Source organism: Muscardinus avellanarius (assembly GCF_963383645.1).
Source record: "Muscardinus avellanarius genome assembly, chromosome: 3".
Taxonomy (NCBI): domain Eukaryota; kingdom Metazoa; phylum Chordata; class Mammalia; order Rodentia; family Gliridae; genus Muscardinus; species Muscardinus avellanarius.
This window is the reverse complement of record NC_137788.1, coordinates 149,274,871-149,294,440: the sequence shown is the minus strand read 5'-3', so window position 1 is coordinate 149,294,440 and position 19,570 is coordinate 149,274,871. Positions and strand designations below refer to the sequence as shown.

At 46.4% G+C, this 19,570-nt stretch overlaps 1 protein-coding gene across 6 annotated transcripts in view; it reads right to left on the bottom strand.

Moving 5' to 3' along the window:
• Positions 1-19,570, bottom strand: part of NTRK3 (neurotrophic receptor tyrosine kinase 3) — a gene marked incomplete at both ends in the record, with an annotated part of 365,601 nt that overhangs the window by 133,994 nt on the left and 212,037 nt on the right. For all 6 annotated transcript variants that reach the window (XM_080692445.1, XM_080692446.1, XM_080692447.1 and 3 more), the window contains one exon: positions 17,676-17,864. In XM_080692445.1, coding sequence (XP_080548571.1) covers positions 17,676-17,864 — 189 coding nt within the window. The remainder of the gene's footprint in view (positions 1-17,675; positions 17,865-19,570) is intronic.

Genomic DNA, 19,570 nt, shown 5'->3' with positions numbered 1-19,570 from the left:
TTATAAGCCTCTGAAGACAATATAAATAAATCAGGAGTTGAACCTGCTGGCAGACATTGCTCAGTGTCTCTCATTTACTAAATACCATTACTCTGCTGAAAGGTGTATTCAGTGGATGTTTCATATATATCTCTCTTTTTCTCCTGGATCAGGGGTCTCCTATGTCTGCTTAAAACTGCTCCTTAATTCAGCAAGAATGACCTATTTTGGCCTTTTTATTAGAATATTGATAGAGTCTTTACTTCAATTCCTTACCTACTTTAGAGAAACTGGTAACTGCCACAAGTGTGGTAAACACAGACTGAATTTTTTAAGTAAAAATCCTATGAATAAATTCATAATTACTGTTCAATAAGGTCTTTTCTCTCGCCTTCCTTCCTTCCTTCTTTCCTTCCTTCCTTCCTTCCTTCCTTCCTTCCTTCCTTCCTTCCTGTCCTTTCTTTCGACTGATGATTGAACCACGAGTGTTCTACCTCTGAGCTACATCTCTAGCCAGCCCTATTTTTTTTAAATTTTGAAACAGTATCTCACCACATTGTTGAGGATCTCAAGAAGACAATGAGACTGGCCCCAAATCCACAATCCTCCTGTCTCAGCCATAAAAGTACTAGGATTACGAGTGGGCACCACCACACCCAGCTAAGTTCCACTATTTCACACATCAGCAGGTCCCAGGGCTTTTTCTGAAATCACCCCTGACCTCCAACCCCCTCCAAAGCCCTCTCCACCTCCAGGTACCACCACAGTGGGCTAGAAGGTCCCTTCTTTCCAACTCCGCCTGTCCAAATGCTCCCCAGCTTTCTAGTTAGACTATGTCCCTTCCCTGTGGGGCCTCTGCTCCTCTCATTTGAACAAGTCAGTGCTGTCTAAGCAGGCTCAGCCCTCCAGTGGTGGATCCCTGTGACATGCATCACATTATGCTTATGTCACCAGGAACTATTTTGGGTCCCATCTCCCCAGCTGGAGTGCGGACTCTGTCATGCAAGGACGAGCCCACTCTGTTTATCTCAGCCTTGCTGCACTGACTCGACATCATAATGGCCTGAACATCATCCTCTGCACTATTTCTCTTCCTGAACTGTGTTTACTTTGGAATTGGTAGCATGAGAGAGGACAAAAGAGTGGCTCTTGGTTGACTGCTGGCCATCTCTACAATGGCACTCGTGTAAATACCGCCCGGCCATGCACACATAGCCATTAAAAAATAGCTGCCTCGTTATTAATGGCATGAAATAAAGGGGCCATGATATGTTGTTAAGTGACAGGTTCACACTATAAAACCCTATGCAGAATGTGGGCTCAGGTTTGGGGTGCGCATGGCTGTGTGTGTGATCTGTACACAAGTGAACCTATAGAGGCAAAGTAAAAAGATGGGAAAAAAATACACCAAACGTTCACAGCATTCACCACTTGAGATGGTATTGGGGGTAATTCTTCTTCTTTTTTTTTTTTTTTACTTTTATGAATTTCTCCCAAAATACTTACAATGAATATGTATTACTTTGGAACCAGAGGCCAATGTAAGATATTGTTTGTTTGTTCTTATGTTTTCTTTCTTTTCTTTATTTTCTTTCTTTTTTTTTTTTTTTTGGTGGTGGTGGTGGTGCTGGTACTAGGGATTGAATCCAGAGATATTCTACCGCTAAGTTATACCTCCAACCCTTTTATTAATTTGAACTTTTTGTTTTGAAATAATGTCTTGCCGGGTGTGGTGGCGCACGCTTGTAATCCCCGCACTTGGGAGGCTGAGACAGGAGGACTACGCAGGTTCGAAGCCAGCCGCGCTGGCTTAGGAGACCCTGTTTCCAAATAAAAAGTATAAAAATAGGTCTGGGAGTGTAGCCCGGAGGTAGAAGGGCTTCCAGGAACCCCAGTACCACACACACAAAAAAGAAATAATGTCTTGCTAGAATGCAGAGAATCTCCCTGCATTGGTGAGGCTGTCCTTGAACTTGCAATCCTATTGCCTCAGCCTCCCAAGTACAGGGATTATAGGTGTGCAGCACAACCACCCAGCTATCCTGTGTTTTCTTAAGAGGCAAAGAGACAAATCAGAGTTTTGTTCACAGATCACCATCAATAAAGGATGAACTACGAAATTAGTAACCCCAGTGATACTAAGAACCTTCGAAGGGAACCCTACAGTACCTGGCTAGAGTATATGGGGACAGCGATAAATAATTTTGCTTAAGAAGCAGGATTTTTTTTTTTTTTAGGTACTAAAGCCTGGAACATTCTGCCTCCAAGCTATACCCAGCCCCTTTTATTTTTTTTTCTTTTGAAACAAGGTTTAGCTAAGTTGCTAAGGCTGGATTTGAACCTCAATAATCTTCCTGTATCAGCCCTCCAAGAACTGAGATTACAAGTCCATGCCACCATGCGTAGCTAAGGTCCAAGACTTTAAATTTGCACTGTGAACTCTTCCTAGGTGGCAACACCCCTTTCTACAAACTTCCTCCTGGACCTCATGCTCTGGAGCTATTTGGGTCACTTTGCTGAGACCATGGGGAAAGAATGAGCTTAACTCCAGCTTCAGAAAGAGGCCAGGCTCCTGTGCAGAACCCCCGCCCCGGAGCCAGGCAGGGCAGCGCACGACCCCTCCCAAGGGCCTTCCCTTCACTGCTTCTCACCATTCACATTCCAACAATGGAAAATGACGGATACTTTTAATACGAGGGACCTGTCATTTATTTATTAGCTGGGGACAGGCTCTGCAGCCCAGAAGGATGCATTATAAATCAACTCCTTTCTCAGCCATTAAAAATTAATACAGTTCATAATGCAGAACGTCAGTAATTTCTTTATTAGAGCAGAGTGTAATTTTTTTCTTTCCAGGTTTTGTTTTTACTTCCTCCTTTCCTGAAGAATACTAGCCCCCCACCCCCCAATGATTGGCTGGGTATAAAGTACCCCAGGGGAAGGGAAGATAGCCTTTCAGAAAGAGGTTAAACTGGAAAAATGGAAGCTCTGGATAAAACAGACTGCTGACCCGATTCCCCTCAGCAGCACAGGCCTTTGGTCCTCCCCCTTTGTGTGATGGAGGCTCACTTACGCCATCCTTCCTTTGTTTCTGATCTGCCTGCAGCAAAAGTAGAAGACGCTGGGTTCTCTTCTAGACCAGAGTGAAAGAAATGTAGAGTGGGCCATTTTACACTTATTGAGGGGACCCCAGTGTGTTATCTCGCTGATGACAGCTCTCTCCCAGAGAAGCTCTCACAGGCTTTTCTTTCTTTTTTTTTAGCTTAAGTATTATATTTGTTTTCATATAAGCTTGGTAACACTATATAATGAAAATGTACAAAGAATAATGTTGCAATTTTTGGTTAGATTTAAGTCCAGATTAACCAAGAAAAATCTGGGTGCGAAAGCCCAATTCCAGACTAGGAGCCATTCATACAGTGGCCCTGAAGGATGGATGCAGTAGACAAGATGGTACCAGAATGTGCCTTAGGCCAATACACTGAGCTTCCTTGGGAGCTTTCCTTTGCTTCTTCCCAAAGGAAAGGGCGTGTCTGGGAAAAGTGAAGGCTTGGAATTAGGAAGAGGGCAACCTCTGCCTTCATCAACTTCAGAGGAAGTAAAAGGAAAAATCCAGGATCTAATCTGTCTCCTTAAAATCACACTGTCTATAATGTTACCTTAAATTTTTTTGAGGGATTGCAGCGTTTGGTTCAGCTAAGTTGGCCTTCTCAAAACCCCCACCAAGGGACGTATATGAAGGGGAGGGCCACCCATACACCCCCACCATAACACGTTGTCCAGCTCTGTTGGTACGGTAGGGGGTGCCGCTGATGTGAACATCATGGCCCAGGCGCCAGCTACCGACATTGACGTCTTTGTCACATCAGACACGATTGAGTTAAAGCTCCTAAGTAACAAATCCCCACAAATCCCCAAGCACATATTTAAAATCTATTTTCAGAATTACACTGAGCATAATTCAACCAATCAATGAGCCATTAGGAGTTTAGTCCCAACACTTCTTCATTACCAGTGGCATCAGGGCTGCGCGACTCAGCAGAATCCAGAAAGAAGAGTTGCTGCGTCACCAGCAATTACGGGTCTGGGGACGGAAGCGAATGCAGTGCCTGGGGACCAGCCCAGCCACAATCTGGGTGACGAATTAAGCTGCACAATCACCAGACACAGGGTAAAAGGAGACTTGGTCAAGAAAGAGGATGACTTGGCTCTTCCCCTTCTGGGGTCTTCTTGCTTCTCTCCTCTAATTTCATTCTCTACAGGACCTCACTCTGGGAGGACCTTGCCTTTCTGTCCAAGGAAGTTCCAAGTGACTGTCTGGGCTGGGAGTGAGGCAGAGGCTGGCTCCATATGAGCCACAGAAGTGCTGGGGAAGGACAATCTGCCTTCTGCTGCCTTGCTAGTGGGCACCATGGCTCACCCATGGAATCATCTACCCCCAATTCCCCAATGATCACCCTCAACCTCCCAGGCGAGATGCAGGTAAAGCGGAGGTGAGCAAGGGCTGCAGGGCATGCTCATGAACACCTGGCTTTGGCTCCTCAGTGTCCATGGGCAAGTCCCTCAACTTTCCCAAGTCCCTAAGAACTCCTAAGCTGCAAAAGTAGAGATTACAATGTTTACATTATAGGATGATTTAATGTAGGGAGAGAGAGAGATGAGAGAGAGAGAGAGAGAGAGAGAGAGAGAGAGAGAGAGAGAGGGGAAGAAGAGAAGAGAAGAGAAGAGAAGAGAAGAGAAGAGAAGAGGAGAGGAGAGGAGAGGAGAGGAGAGGAGAGGAGAGGAGAGGAGAGGAGAGAGAATGAGAAGGGTGGGCAGCAAGCTCTGTTGTACTACAGTTTTGTGTCTGTCTGTGAGACATGGCGTGTCTTAGCCATCCCCCGTGCCTCAGTTTCCTCATCTATGAACTGGAGAAAGTAGTAGCACCTGCCTCCTATGGCTTTTGTGAGGATTAAACAACCTATTCAATTACTACATTTAAGTTATCTTAAATGGCTTAGTGACCAACATGTAATGTAGTAATAAGCACTATGCAAAGTAAGTTGTTACTATCATGTTAATGAACTTCAAGTCCAGAGCCTTGCCCTGGGTAAGCAGTCAGTGAACATGAACTTATTTTTCTTCTCTGAACTCCTCCCTTTGTCCCCTGATGCTCTCTTCATCATCCTTGCCTCCACCTACTCTCCAGAAACTACACCCAAAAGATAGCCCAACTGCTCACAGGAATGCACTCAGCTTGCCCAACCAAGATAACTGGAGCTCAGTAGGACCAAATGTAGACACCTCTTTGCCTGGACATGCAAGCATAGCCACGAACAACAGCACAATTTAGCAGACCAGACCAGTTTTGACGAATGACAACCGCTATTACCATCTTGTGCTCCCTAAGAAGAAAGATACGAAGACTACAATCTACAAAGAAATCAATGTTCCCATCTTCTACCACCAGCACATCAAAAAGCTTCAGCCCACTCCTAGAGGTAAGGACGACAGGCTGAAAGACGGAGGAGCATGTGTTGTACTCATCGTGAAGAAATGGGGAGGCAGGAGTTGTCATTTCTAACAACATTTTCGCCTTTCTTGCTAACAGAACCCCTCCATATAGCCACGTACCCCAGAGAAAAGGAATTCCACCCATCTCCAGGAGACTCTTGAGGACTCTAAAGTGCTTAAAGTAATTCTATTCCCCTTAGGAATAAGTGATAAATAAAGAGACATATGACATTAATCCTGGCCAATGAAATAAGAGGGAAAGACCACTGGGAGTTTCGAGTTCAAGCAATCCACAAGAGACAACTCTATTCTACTCTTGGCCTATGTGTCTGGTTGTAATGCCTAGACCTTTTGCAACCATTTTCTAATTATGGGGGTGGGTTAGCCTGGTGGTACAGCAAAACAAAAAAAGGTAGAGGCAAGAAAATTACCAGAAAACAGAATTAGAGTCCTGATGTGCCTCACAGAGATGTCCTTACTTGTTTAATTGAGTTATTTAATTAACAATTTCCTTCTTAAGCCCAGTGGGTCAGGAGAGTCTCATGCTTATAGCCAAAAGGACCTCAATTGATATAATCCGTGTCCAAAACATGATGCATGTGCGCAGATACAAACAGGACTCAGACATATGGACATCAGTTTCTGAAAGTACAGGAGACAGGCATGGAAGTCTTTAGTATGGAAGGAAAGACACAGGCTCACGAGAAGTCAGTGTACTCTTCATGCAGGTGTCTGGGGGAGCAGGGGAGTTTGTTTCCATAAAATAAATTTTGCTCACAAGGAAGGGACAACAAAACAAAGAATTCCTCCATGAATCTCTCTGCCACCTTCTAGTTGAGCACGCAGCTTTTCGTTTTCATTAACCCAAAAGGAAATTGGTCTGGGCCCTCTGCTCATCTGCACTGATCATTTCCCGACAAGCCACATATTGCAATCCCAACTCCTCAGAACCTCTTCATGGCTGTGTCTCTGGGTGATGAAATGCCACTGCTTAGAGTTGTGGGAAAGAAGTCACTGGAGGAAAGAATTCTTACTTTTTCAGAAATAACTCCAAGCTTTGAAAACATCTTTTCCTGGTAGCAATAAGATGGTTTTCCCCAATAGTATATTTATATCAGAAATTATAATGATCACAGTAAAAATATCGTTGTCAAGTAAGAATGATCACATATGTGCTACTTATATAAGTTTAGTAGAGTACTTTCAAATTCTCATACCAGCTCATCTGAAAAAATACTAGCCCAGGGGATCACTTTTTCTTGCCTCCAACCCAAAGGGAACAAGTGCCCGCAGTCAAGTGGTGTGATTGGGCAGGGTAGGACAAGTGTCTATGATACCCACCCTCATGTCGTTTTCAGGTCCGATGAAAACAGACGCATTAGCTGAGTGTGGTAATGCACACATGTGAGCAATCTCAGTACTTGGGAGGCTGAGACAGAAGGATGGAAAATTTGAGGACAGCCTCAGCTACTTGGTGTGACCTTGTTTCAAAATAAAGAATAAAAATGGCTAAGACTGTGTAGCTCAGACGTAAAATGTCCCTGGGTTCAATCCACAGCATAAAAAATTGTTTTGAAATCTGCTATCACCAAGGCTTCAATTCACTCTCTCAGCTGCTATACTCTTTCTGGCCCACTCCATGCCAAGGGATTACATCCACTTCCTGAAATAAGGAGGAGCTTTGACCTTGTACACAAGGGTTTGAAAGCCATGGCTTTGCAAAGCAGGTGCATGTTGGATTGTGAATTTCTCCTTCCCAAGATTCCAATCTTAAGCATCAGATCTGACTATAAGTGAGGAATACGGTGGCAATTTGGCTATGACCAGAATCTCTGGATATGGGAGTTTAGGAAGTATTAGAACCACCTACAAGAACTGCTAGGCAGAGAATGGCAGGCAAAGGCCCCCAAGTCACTTGGACAGAGAGCACCTGGTACTCCACAAGGATCCTGAAGATTGCCATGCCCAACCCTGGTTTTTCCATGGAATGTAGCCATGCCCTGTCCCTTCCCGAGGCTCAAGAACTATGATTGGCACCTACACCCTGTAGGGTCAAGCTTATTGGGGTATCATCAGAATGAGATACCACCTTAGCTGGGAAGGTGGCAGCAGAACCCCAAATCCCAGGACCATCCAGAACAGATGTGCTGAACATCCATGTCTGCAGAGATGCTAACAGGCAAACCTTAAAATCAGGGTCAGTGGCACCACACATTTGGGAAATGCTGTAGTCCTGAGAGCCTGCCTGGAGATTTGTGATGATTTTACCACTCAATGGTCAGAGAATCCCACAGTAAGAAATTTATTTAATCCTGCTTTCCCCAAACTTATTTGATCATAAAATATTTGTAGGAGGGGGATGAGGGGATAAATGCCTATTAGCATCCCTGGATGCAGTTTGGAAAATGCTGATTAAAGGTAGCTAGGAAGACGTTGGGAGGGCAGCTGGGCTCTTGGCTTCTTGGCCAAGAGGTGAGTAGAGCTTTGCTTTGTTTTGTTTGTTTTTTTTTTTTTTTGTTGTTGTTGTTGTTGTTGTTGTTGTTGTTCTGTTTTGTTTTGTTTTGCAGTACTGGGGATGGAACTCAGGGAGATTCTACCTCCAAGCTACACCCCCAGCCCTATTTTTTATTCTTTATTTTGAAACAGGGTCTCACTGAGTTGCAAAGGGCCTCACTAAGTAGATGAGGCTGTCTCAGCCTCCTGAATACTGTGATTACAAGTGTGCACCACCATACCGGGTGGCTCTAGAGCTCCGGTTTTTAGTATCAAACATCAAGAACAAGAAGCACCTCCAGAACTCTTCGGCATATCCCCCATCCTCCCATGAGGCTGACTCATTTCAGGAAACAGAGAGGATGACTGGTTTCTCTTAGACAAGGACTTCTGGGAAGAGAATACTGATGGGGTCACCACTGATGACAGGAAACCCTGCTATCCTTAAGGTTGGGTGGAATATCTTTCTCTTTTTCCTGCTTTTTAATTCCTACCCATAAAACAGAAATGTCTTTCCCCTTGGGGACATAGTATGTAACTCCCCATGAGAGGTGAGTGGTTTCTCTGCAGGGTGAGATAGACACAGCCCATCACCTACTCTTCTGGGCGGGATTTACAAAGAATAGGGAGATTCATGGGGTGTTTCCTCTGTGTGTGCTCTTCCCGGAGGATTCTACACTCTCTGACATGCAAACGGCCAGGCAGACTATGTCCTTCCATGCCACTGTAGGGACAACACCTGCTTGGCTGACCAAACTCCTGTCTGTTCAAGGCTTGGGAAGGGCATCAAAAGCTCATTTGGCTCTAAATCCAAGCAGCCTTCTTGAACTCAGCAATAAAACCCATCCTTGGGTTTCTATTTAACCTCTGTGTATATACTGCAACTGGTGAAGAATTATTCCCCTTCAGAATCCCAATCCATGTGGATGCTTGAATTCAGCTGAAAGAGAAAGAAGTAAACTTATCTCTAGGGAGCCTAAGCTAGAGAGGATCTCTGGAGGGGAGTTAATCTTCCCACTCCTTGAAGACAAGTCTGAGCCCAAAACATGCCAGGAAGACAAGTAGCTCTTCTGCTTCTAGGGCTCTGGCCAGGAAACAAAGGATGTACTTCATACCCTATTCAATTTCCTTCCCGGGTGCAAAATTGCCCCCAGACTCACATCCCACCATGGTATGACATTACTGTAACCTGACTGGGGGGGTCTTAGCATTCTTCACCTTCCACCATGAAGTACATCCTTATCCCTCAAGTACTTTTTTTAGCCAATTACTGTGTATTTACAGTGCGGTATAATTACACCTAATTACTTAATTAGCATGACTGCATGCAGCTACTAACTTTGAGTATGTGATTATGGCGGTGAAGCCGAGAACAGATGATAAAAAGCAGGAAGTTAGGTCTTCTCGGCCGGGAGAGACAGGTGTGTGTCCATCGGCACTAGTTGGTTATAGAACTAAGTGAATGCTCAGGAATGTCTGGGTTTACAAATAATTTAGGGGAAATGGCATTTGGTTTTTGTCCTGGGATGGAGGAAAAAAAAGTCAAAGCACCATGCTTAGATTGTGCCAAAATCTAGTTGGGAGTCAGGGTCCAGCAGCAGTTGACCCCTAGGAGCTGCGAATCCCCAAACAAGCTTGTGAATAGATCTGAGCTCAAGCTTGTGGGCTGAGAGTTTGCCCCTTTAGCTCCCAAGATATCCTATAATAACACCAACTAGCTCTTTCCAGAAAGAAAGGAAGGTGGTAAGCTCCTAAGAGCAACCCTTAATTCCAGAGACCTTAGTCTTACCAAACCTGGCCATCTCAGGGCTCTGCTACTTTTTTTCATCAGATCTGAAAAGAGAACTGGAGAAAAGTCAGAGAGGAGGGGCAATCCTAACTTATATTTATTTAAAATGTTCTATGAAACATTGCCTGGTAAGCAGGATCTGGAGATACCAAATTGTTAAAAATAATAATAATAAAATAAAATAGAGATAAGTTACGCCATTTCCTTTGCCAACATTCAGCCAGTGGTTCCCCTAGAGAACCATAGATCAAAGAATAAAGGAGGGGACCAGAAGAATCCCCCACTGGTCACATCTCTCTGCTGTGTCACATTTGGCCTCCTACGGCCTCCACAGAGTGCGCAGACAGCAGCCCCGTGCAGTGGCCTCCCTTCTTGGCTGTCCACCCCTTGAGCTCCCAGCATCGCTGTAAGCAGATCCCATCCTGCCATCAGGCAAGTCCCCTGGGAACTGTGCTGGAGAAAAACCCAGAAAGGATTACTGTGCTGCAGTGGAGCCGCTGCTATCACCGCTACCACTGGTTGATTTCAGGAGCCCCACGCCTCCCAGACAAAGGAGCCCATTTTCCATATTTCATCTGCAAGTCCATTACGCTGAGCTAAGTGGCTGGGAATAAACACCCGTCATTACCAGCACTAAGCGATGTTTGTTAGGACAGAAGGTGACAAAAATCTAGATCATGCTGATGCACTATTAATATTGTATCACACACCAGGCTCTGCTCCCCTTCACAGCTGGGAAACTGGCCCCGGCGGTTCCTCTTCCAGAAAAACCGAGCTCCATGACTAATTGGCCCAGAAGAAAAGGAGGAAACGAGCCACTTGCTCACCATGGTCCCAGCTAAAAAGAGAGTCCACAGGCTGAGCTTGTCTGTCTCTGGTTATTTGTGTAGAAGTCTATGCCTTTTGAGCTGATATGTCAGGGTCTTGTTGTATCAGCAGTTTCCCTAAGGAAAGAGGGTGAGACCAGAAGCTCCAAATAGTGGCACTGTAACTGAAGAGGTGTAAAAAAAAGGTGGATTCTTCACTTGAGCCCCAGGGCCTGGCACTTAATAAGAGTCCTATGGGTGTTTGTTGATTGACTAAAGAAATGAAAGACAAAGGGAGTTGGAAGGAGCCAGCAGAGATGAGGTTTGACACTCTTACAAGAGTGAGGGGCTGAGAAGACTCCAGGACAGAGCTACAGAGAGGCTCTGTGATGGACTTAGGAAGGATAAGGAGAGGTGGCCAGCCATGAGGGGCTGCAGATTGAATGCACACCTGTCCTTCAAAGTATAGACATGCACGTGCAAAAGTGAAATCAGCATAGGCGCAGGCTTGAAAATGACACATGGGAGCTTCTTATTTCTCCATCTAATTTGATAGAAAGTTTTGCTGGGTAGGAAATTTTTGGCTGGAAGTTGTAAAAAAAATATGTAAATATATGATAGTTTCACCTAAAAAAATAGAAAAAAATATTCTCTGGTAAGAAAGAAAGCAAAAAGAAATATTGAAATGTTATCTTTAAGTCACCAAAAGCTTGGTATCAGACAAATGAAACTGTTATGTGAGATTATCATTGTTAATTTTGGATAAATTGCTATAATACTAGATGTCAACCACTAAGCCAAGCATGGGAGGGAGGGATGGGAGGGAATGGGGTGGGGATCGGGTGGGGGACTGGGCGATGTGTGCATGTATGTCTACAAAAGATTTTTTGTATCCCACTATGATGTATGAATACAGTGCACCAATAAAAAATTAAAAAAAAGAAAATGACACATGGGGAAAGAGAAGGTATCAGCAGGACTTTGGGGACAGCAAAGAGAAAAAGGTGAAGCCCAATGGGTACTCCAGGTTGGCACTGCAGAGAGTCACTCTAATGGGCTCTCTTAATAGCTGTATGATCCAGAACAAGTCACTGAAGCTCGCTGAGCCTCAGTTAGCTTATCTGTAAAATGGGGATAGCAGACCCTCACTCAAAGAACCAGATAAAGATCACGTAAGATAAAAAAAAAAAGCATGAAAGGCTAGTCCAGTGCCTTGTGCAGTGAGGCTGTGGATGCAGACCAGCATCCTTTTCTTCTCTGTCAATTTCTAGAGAGCCTGGGCCATGGAGCCACCAGTGGTAGTCAGCTTTCTGTTACTAAAGCACATACCTGAGATTATCAGCTTATAAAAAGGGGGGGGTAGTTAAGATCACAGTTTGAGAGGTTCTAGTCCATGGCCAAGCAGTCCCATTGCTTTTAGGCTTATGGTGGTGGGGTTGGGGAGGGGAAGGACATTGATGGGGAGCAGGTAGAGAGAAAAGTCACTCACCTTATGGCCAGAGAGCAAAAGAAGAGACCAGGGCTCCAAAAACCCCTTCAAGGTCATGTCTTCCAATGACCTAAAGACCTTCCACCAGGCCCCACCTCTTAAAGATTCCACCATTTCTCACTAGTGCCTCTCTGGGGACCAAGCCTCCAACACATGGGACGTTAGGGGACACTCAGGACCCAAACACTAGCATCATCTGACACATGTTAGCATCTTTTTTTACCCCATGCTATGTTTTCTGTAGAAACAGAAAGTAAAGAGTATGGCATATAAGCGCTACTTATAGGAATAAGTACAAAATCAGATTTGGGAAATAGGACACACATATTTGAGAAGTGACAAGGTGGCCCGGGATTTGAATCTAAGTCACTGGATTGACTGTAAGCTGTGGGCTAGAAGGAAGGCAGGAAAGGTTGCATGGGCCTGTCATCACCCATGGGCCTAGAAGGATTCATAAGAGACCGAATGAGCCATTGTTAAAGGATGGATTGAGTGCAAAAAAGAAAAATTGAGTATGAGGATGTGGTGATGTGGGAGGGAAGACTAGGTGTCATTTCAAAGCAGGAATTATACTAAGGGAGTAGTTGGGGGCCTGGGATGGGCAATCTGGAGAGAAGCGATAGTCATGAGGTTCACAGCCTGTGAGTCTCTAGAGACCCTGAGCTTTGAAGCCACCCATGTTCACTAGAAGCTCAAGGCTGTGCAACAGGTTACAAGGGGCCAGGGCTTCCAGTCTAGACTTGAGGACCAGTCCCTGATGGCTGTGAACCTGAGAGGATGCAACCATGGGTGCCTTGTTCCCCATCATTTCTAGAGCCTGGGAAAAGGCCTGACACAAACCCTTGATGCCTATGCATTGAACAGAGGTGAGGAGAAAAGTCAGTGCAGCCTCAGTGGCTGGGATGTCACCAAGGAAGAAAGGCTCTAAGCAGCATGGTTCGGCTTTGCAAAGAGACCAAGCACAGAGAGTGAGGAGATGAGACTAGAGAGGGAGCTGCAGTCAGGAAACCACAGAGGTTTAGAGCAAGCAGCTATCAACAGGGAAGGTAGAGAAGGCACATGCTGACCAGGAAGGGAGAGGACCCTTTGTGCAGGGTAGGTAAGGTTGAGCCTGGGGAGGTAGAGACGCTGTACCTGGGAACAAAGGCAGATGTCCACACCTGACGAGAGAAGGAGAGAAGGAGGGGAGAGGGACACAGGTTACCTCCCCTGGATGGCTTCTGCCTTCTTAACCAAGAGAATGGGGTTTGAGAGAAATAATGATCAGAGAAGTCAAGGCCTTAAAGAGAGCCAAGGAGCCTTCTGACTGGCATCTGGGAAAGAGCCAAAGCATGATGCCAGCCATCCGGCCCCAGGCTCATCTCTGTTCAGAAGGGTCACAAGGCTGCAACCATAACTGAGGACCCAGCATTGATGCACTTACTTCTTACCTTCTCCACAGTGACCCATCTGGACAGGTCCCTTGGTGTATCCCTCTGCAGGACCCAGGCCAGAGACTAGGACCCTCAGCTGTATAGCAAGAAGGGCTGTCTCTATTTTCCCATGTTTTCAAGAATGAGGGACCATCGCCTAAAGAATGAGGGGGGCTTATTTGGCTTAGATTTGGGCTCACACAGCCAAGTAGGTGCATCTTTATTCATCTCCTTCAGAATCCCTGGAAAGTCTGAATACATTCAGAACAAAGACAATGCCTAATGCGGAGCGCTTGCTGGGGACACAGGTGAATGGATACAAGCGTCTGATAAACGGTGGTACCAGGCGATCGCCGAACATCCTCGCAGCCTGACATGAAGTGAAAAATGCTATGGACCAGATTGAAGACAGATAGAGAGGAGAAACGAGAGGAGACCAGCATCCTAATCTCCTCGGCCACCATTCCTGATGCACAAACACGTAGCAGGAGACAGAAAGGTGCTTTCTGCTCAGTCTGTTGCTATGGGCCCGGGGAGATGCAGCCTGAAGTCAGGGAGTGCCGTGCTCCTACAGTTCCTTTCCATGTGACATATTTTTAAATGGGACAAGGAAGGGAGTCAGATGGGGAGAGCCCAGGGGTCCACACAATGAACATTTTTCCTCCGCCGATCCCCAAGTCGTACCCTCCTCTCAAAGGAATAACCCCAACCTCATCTACAGCACCAAAAACTTTCTCTGCCTACTTAAGCACCAAGACATATGTGGCTTTGATTGTCATCACACATATGGGGAGGTGTCTTGGACACAGTTCCCTCCACCAGTGAGGTGCTAGCGATCACAGCCTGCTGCTTCTCAGTGGGCAAATCTCCACAGAAGGCTGGCAGGGCCTTCCTGTCTCTATCTGAGAGGCACGCCAAATAGCAATGGCGAGGGGTTGGCCAATGCTCCTGCAGTGTTTATCATGGCCCATGTGCTTTCTGAAAACAGAGCCATCCACTGTGTAAACATGAGAGAGAGAGCTGCCCTAAAAAAATACCTTCCCTAATATCAGAGGGTTTGGTGACCTGGAGTCATCTCATGACTATCCTTTGCTCAGGCACTGTTAGCTCTCTCCTCCTTCAAGCCTCCATCAATAATCCCGCTTCCTCTCCATCTTCACTGGCCTCTTCCTGCTCACACAAAGTATGTCTGGATCCCACAAAAGACCACAGTGAGTGGAACACCCAGAGACCTCCAGAGGGAAGGCTCTTCCTTCCCAGGTCTCCTGACATGGTGACTCCTCGGCTTAGAGCTGATCCCTGACATCAGAGGACACTCCTCATCTTTCCGCTCTTTCCACGGCTCCCAAGTTCCCACAAGGGCGGTGACGCACATGACCCAAAGGAAGCTTTGCCAAAGTATGCCAGACCCATCCCACCTAGCAAGTGGGCAGATTGCCTAGAGTCAGGAGCTCTAGCGAGCCCAGGTGACCTGAGACTGTGCTACACCCGAGTGTCCACCAAAGGGAAGATGGGTGGGCATGACTCATGGATTCTGTGCCTATGAATCTGTCTACATGTTACAATTCACTTACAATCCTAAAACCAGTCCTAAAGGGGTGTTCACAGCCATGCAGGTCACACGGAGTAGCAGAAAACTTGAGGTGAGATGGCCCCAGGGCACATTTCCAGCCAAGACCCAACAAAGCAATGTTTTGCCTTTTTTAAGAAATTATTTTAATTGGTAAATAATAAATAATAAATATATTTATTTATGACATATAATAGATAGTTTTGAAATTCTTGCCTCAGTTTTTGTTGTTGTTGTTGTTGTTTTTTGGTGGTACTGGGATTCCTGGAAGCCCTTCTACCTTCGGGCTACACTCCCAGACCTATTTTATTTTTGGAAACAGGGTCTCTTAAGCCAGCGCGGCTGGCTTCGAACCTGCGCCATCCTCCTGTCTCCGCCTCCCAAGCGCGGGGGTTACAAGCGTGCGCCACCACGCCCGGCTTGCCTCAGTTTTTTAATACTGTAAACAAGTATCCTTTCCATAGTCTATTTCAGGCCATAGTTTTTATATTTTTGAGCTCCCTGTTGACAGTTCTCTCTCTCTCTCTCTCTCTCTCTCTCTCTCTCTCTCTCTCTCTCCCTCCCTCCCTCCCTCCCTCCCTCCCTCTCTCTCTCTCTTTTCTTTATACTGAGGATTAAGAGAGCTACACCCCAAGCTCTTTTAATTAATTTATTTTTGAGACAGAGTCTTACTTAAATTGCTGAGGCTGGCCTCAAACAGCAATCCTTCTATCTCAGCCTTCCAAGCACTGGTATTACAGGCATGTGCCATGGCGCCTGGCATTATTTTGCTTTTTAAGATAACTTCCAAGTACAGTTCTGAAATAGGTCTCCTGCTCATAAGCACAGGGCTCTGTGATGCATCTTAAAGAAACATGTGAACTAGATCAGTGCTGATCAGTCATGAGTAATCAACAGGCTGCTGGCTATTGAATTCAATGCGACTGAGTCAGCAATACATCCAAAATAAGGTGTCTTTAAATGGAAATACACATACAACATACAAGGTCACATATTGATTGGTTGATAAAATGTTGTGGCTAGAGGCTTACAAAAAACTAATGCTGTATTTACCCCAGGAGCAATGGCTCGGTGTTTTCTAATTCATCATTTGCTCTGACTTTGTAGAAAAGGACTACTTCAAGTAATGAGAATCAGCTATGTATGCAATGGAACAATGGTTAAGTCTCTGTTCGAACACCAGCGGTACCCTTGAAAACTCTAGAAGGAGCTTAGACCCTCGCTACCACCACCCAAAGGCTTTTCCTCCCAGCCATTCCCAGGCCAGTCCAGGAATGAGCCTGATCTGATAGAAGAGAAGGGCCTCAGCCCAAGCAGAACTGCTCTCTGCAGTGTTTCCCGACACCTATGTGAAATGCAGGTATCTTCCTTCCTTGCCCAGCCCTGCTCCAGAACCCAGATATCCTTCCTCTGATGCCAACTGGGAACATCTGACAGACACTCGGGCAGATTGTACGAGGCACCCAAAGGTGGAGACTAATGATGTCCTCACGCTGACTCAAGCCCAGTCCTTCCCACTATGGCAACCCTCTCACTAAAAGTCAGAGCCAAAGAAATGGAAGTGAAGGCTGATGGGGAGGCCAAAGGTCCAGTTGGCTGCAGGATGCCCCAGCAGGATCAGCAAGAGGTCTGTGTGCTACAGAGAGTGAGGCCCAAGGACAGAGAGCTCAGCCAAAGGGATTAGCAAGAGCAGATAAACCACTTCCTAGGCCACCCTGGGTCCAACTGCGACCCAAAGAGAACCCACGGCAGACAGCCTGAGGCCAGAACCAGGAACTTACAGCCTCCCAGAACATCAGCATTCCTAGCAATAGCCAAGGCCTGACCACAGCTGAGCCCTGGGGTCCCTTGCAGCCCTCCTACAGTCCCTGGGGTCCCTGTCCTAAAGCTGGCTCATTTCCTGGGGTAGGAGCAGTAGGAAGGGAAGGGTATGTGGTGGTCTCGCTGGGCCCAGATTGAACCTGGGGACTCAGCAAGGGTGAACCCAGCTAGATGGAGGGAGAAGCCACCAAGGGCGAACCTAAAGAGAGGGGCTGGAACCAACAGGAGGTGAGAGATGAGGAAGAAGCAGCAGGTGCCCTAGCCGTCTGTCCTGCAGCGGGGAGGTGAGAGTTCCTGGCACTTGGGCTGTGATTCGATTCTTAGACGCTGTGGGGCACTGGAGGGGCAGCTGGAGAGATGTTTCCCTTCAGAGGCACTCACCACCCTTCATTCCCTTTTCCTCCTCTGGAGGCCTGGGTGGGGCCCTGCGGACCTTGAGGGAAGGGGCTGCTATCCAGGCAGTTGAGTTATATGTTCCAATTCCATAGGCCAGGTCTATAAAGAAAGCTTACTGGGAACACCTGTCCCTACCCAGGATCCTGCTGAACCAGGTCAAATAAAGAGGGATCCTGCAGCCCTCCCTTGCCCAGGGGTCTCTGCCTCGTGGCATCTCCTGACCCAGCCTATCCTTCGGGTTTTGAGAAAACAGGAAGGATCCCTTTGCGAGTGGGAGGTTGGCAGGTGGCAGATCACCCCAGAAGGTTCTGGAACCCCAGCTATGTGGTCTGATGCCACCCTCCCCTCCCCTCCCCTCCCCTCCCCTCCCCTCCCCTCCCCTCCCCTCCCTTCCCTAGAAGGGACAGCGTTCTATCCCGGTACTTACACGTGTCTGGCTTGTGGCAGTTGTGTCCCTGGCGGAAGTACTGGGGGTTCTCAATGACAGGGATGCGGGTCATACCAATGACCACCGTGTCGGGCCCCGCATCCAGTGATGAGGGTGTGGTGATGCCATGGTTGATGTGGTGTAGGGGGCTGGCCGAGTCCTCCTCGCCACTGATGACAGCCACGGGACCTGCACACAGCAGAGAAACACAGTACCCTGGTGAGGTCACCCAGTTCAGTCCCCAGCCCAGTCTGCAGACCTCTGGCTGATTTTCCCACCATATCTTCAGTAAGAGTAAAGTCCACCAGAGGTCTCCTTGCAGGCTCTAAGTTCTCAACACAGAGAGCCCTACCCAAATCCTCCTCCTTAAGAATTTCCCATCCATCCCTTAATCATGGAAAGAGTTAACATGAATAAAAAGGCCATCGTATGAATTTCTACTTCCTCCCAAATCCAAATTAGTTCAAAATAATACAAAAATTAAAATAAGTTACTTTGTAAAAGTAACAAGAATTTGGGGAGCACTAGGATTTGAACCCAGGGACATTCAACTTTTGAGCTACACTACCAGCTCTATTTTTTTATTTATTTATTTATTTATTTATTTATTTATTTATTTATTTATTTATTTTTGCAGTACTAGGGATGGAACCCAGGAGCATTCTACTGCCAAGCTATATCCCCAGCCCTGTTTTTTATTCTTTATTTTGAAACACGATCTTACTGAGTTAAAGGGCCTCACTAAGTAGCTGAGGCTGTCTTCAAACCGGGATCCTCCTGTCTCAGCCTCCTAAATGCTAGAATTACAAACTTGCGCCACCATGCCCAGCTTTCTATTTTATTTTATTTTATTTATATCATTTTTGCATTTGTGGTACTGGGGATTGGACCCAGGGGAATTCTACCTCTGAGCTATAGCCCCAGCCCCCCCCCCTTTTTTTTTCCTGGTACTGGGGATGGAGCCCAAGAGCATTCTACCTCCGAACTACACCCTGTCCCCAGCCCTACCTTTTTTTAAATTCTTTATTTTGAAACAGGGCCTCACTAAGTTGCAGAGGGATTCACTAAGTAGCTGAGGCTGTCCATGAAACCACGATCAACCCCTCTCAGCCTCCCAAAGCTGGGATTACAAGTGTGTACCACCAAGCCCAGTCATCCCCATCCCTTTTTAATGTTTATTTTGAAATAGAGTCTCACGAGGTTGCTAAGGGTCTTGCTAAGTTGCTGAGGCTGGCCACGAATCTGGGATCCTCCTATCTCAGCCTCTCAAGTACTGGTATTACAGGGATACACCACCACACCCAACGAAGGATTTTTTTAAAATGACCTAGCATTAGTTTTCATACTTCCCTTCCTTCACTTGGGAGCTTTAAAAATGATGGATGCTGGTTTCCACACCCCCGGAAGTTCTGATTCAATCGGTCTGAGGGTGGTAGAGGCCACCTAGATATCAGGATTGTAAAAGCCTTCCAGGTAAATTTCAAGGATAGCCAGGATTGAGAATCTCTGAGTAAGGGTTTGGAGGCTATCAGATTCCCGAGAGAGTATGATGTGGCTTTCTCTGGACCCACTCTCATTCCAACGTAGACAAGCCCAGTTAGGAGCTAGGTCTAACCTGAGCCAGGCTTCTCTGGTGGAGGCCTTCGTCTCCATTATAATTAGCCTGCTGGCAGCTGGGCCAGGTGTCTCTCTCTCTCAAAAGATCCATATCCCTCCAATGTCTTCCAAGAACAGGGTCCGCCCCCTTCACCCATCCCAGATCCAAGATCTCAAAAACCCAGTGAATGAGGTAACGCAAAAGCACACGTTGACAAAGATAATCTTGGCAGAGCACAAGATTATCTGTGTTGTGGCGTGATTCTCCCACACATACAAATAAAACTCCTGTAAAGGGA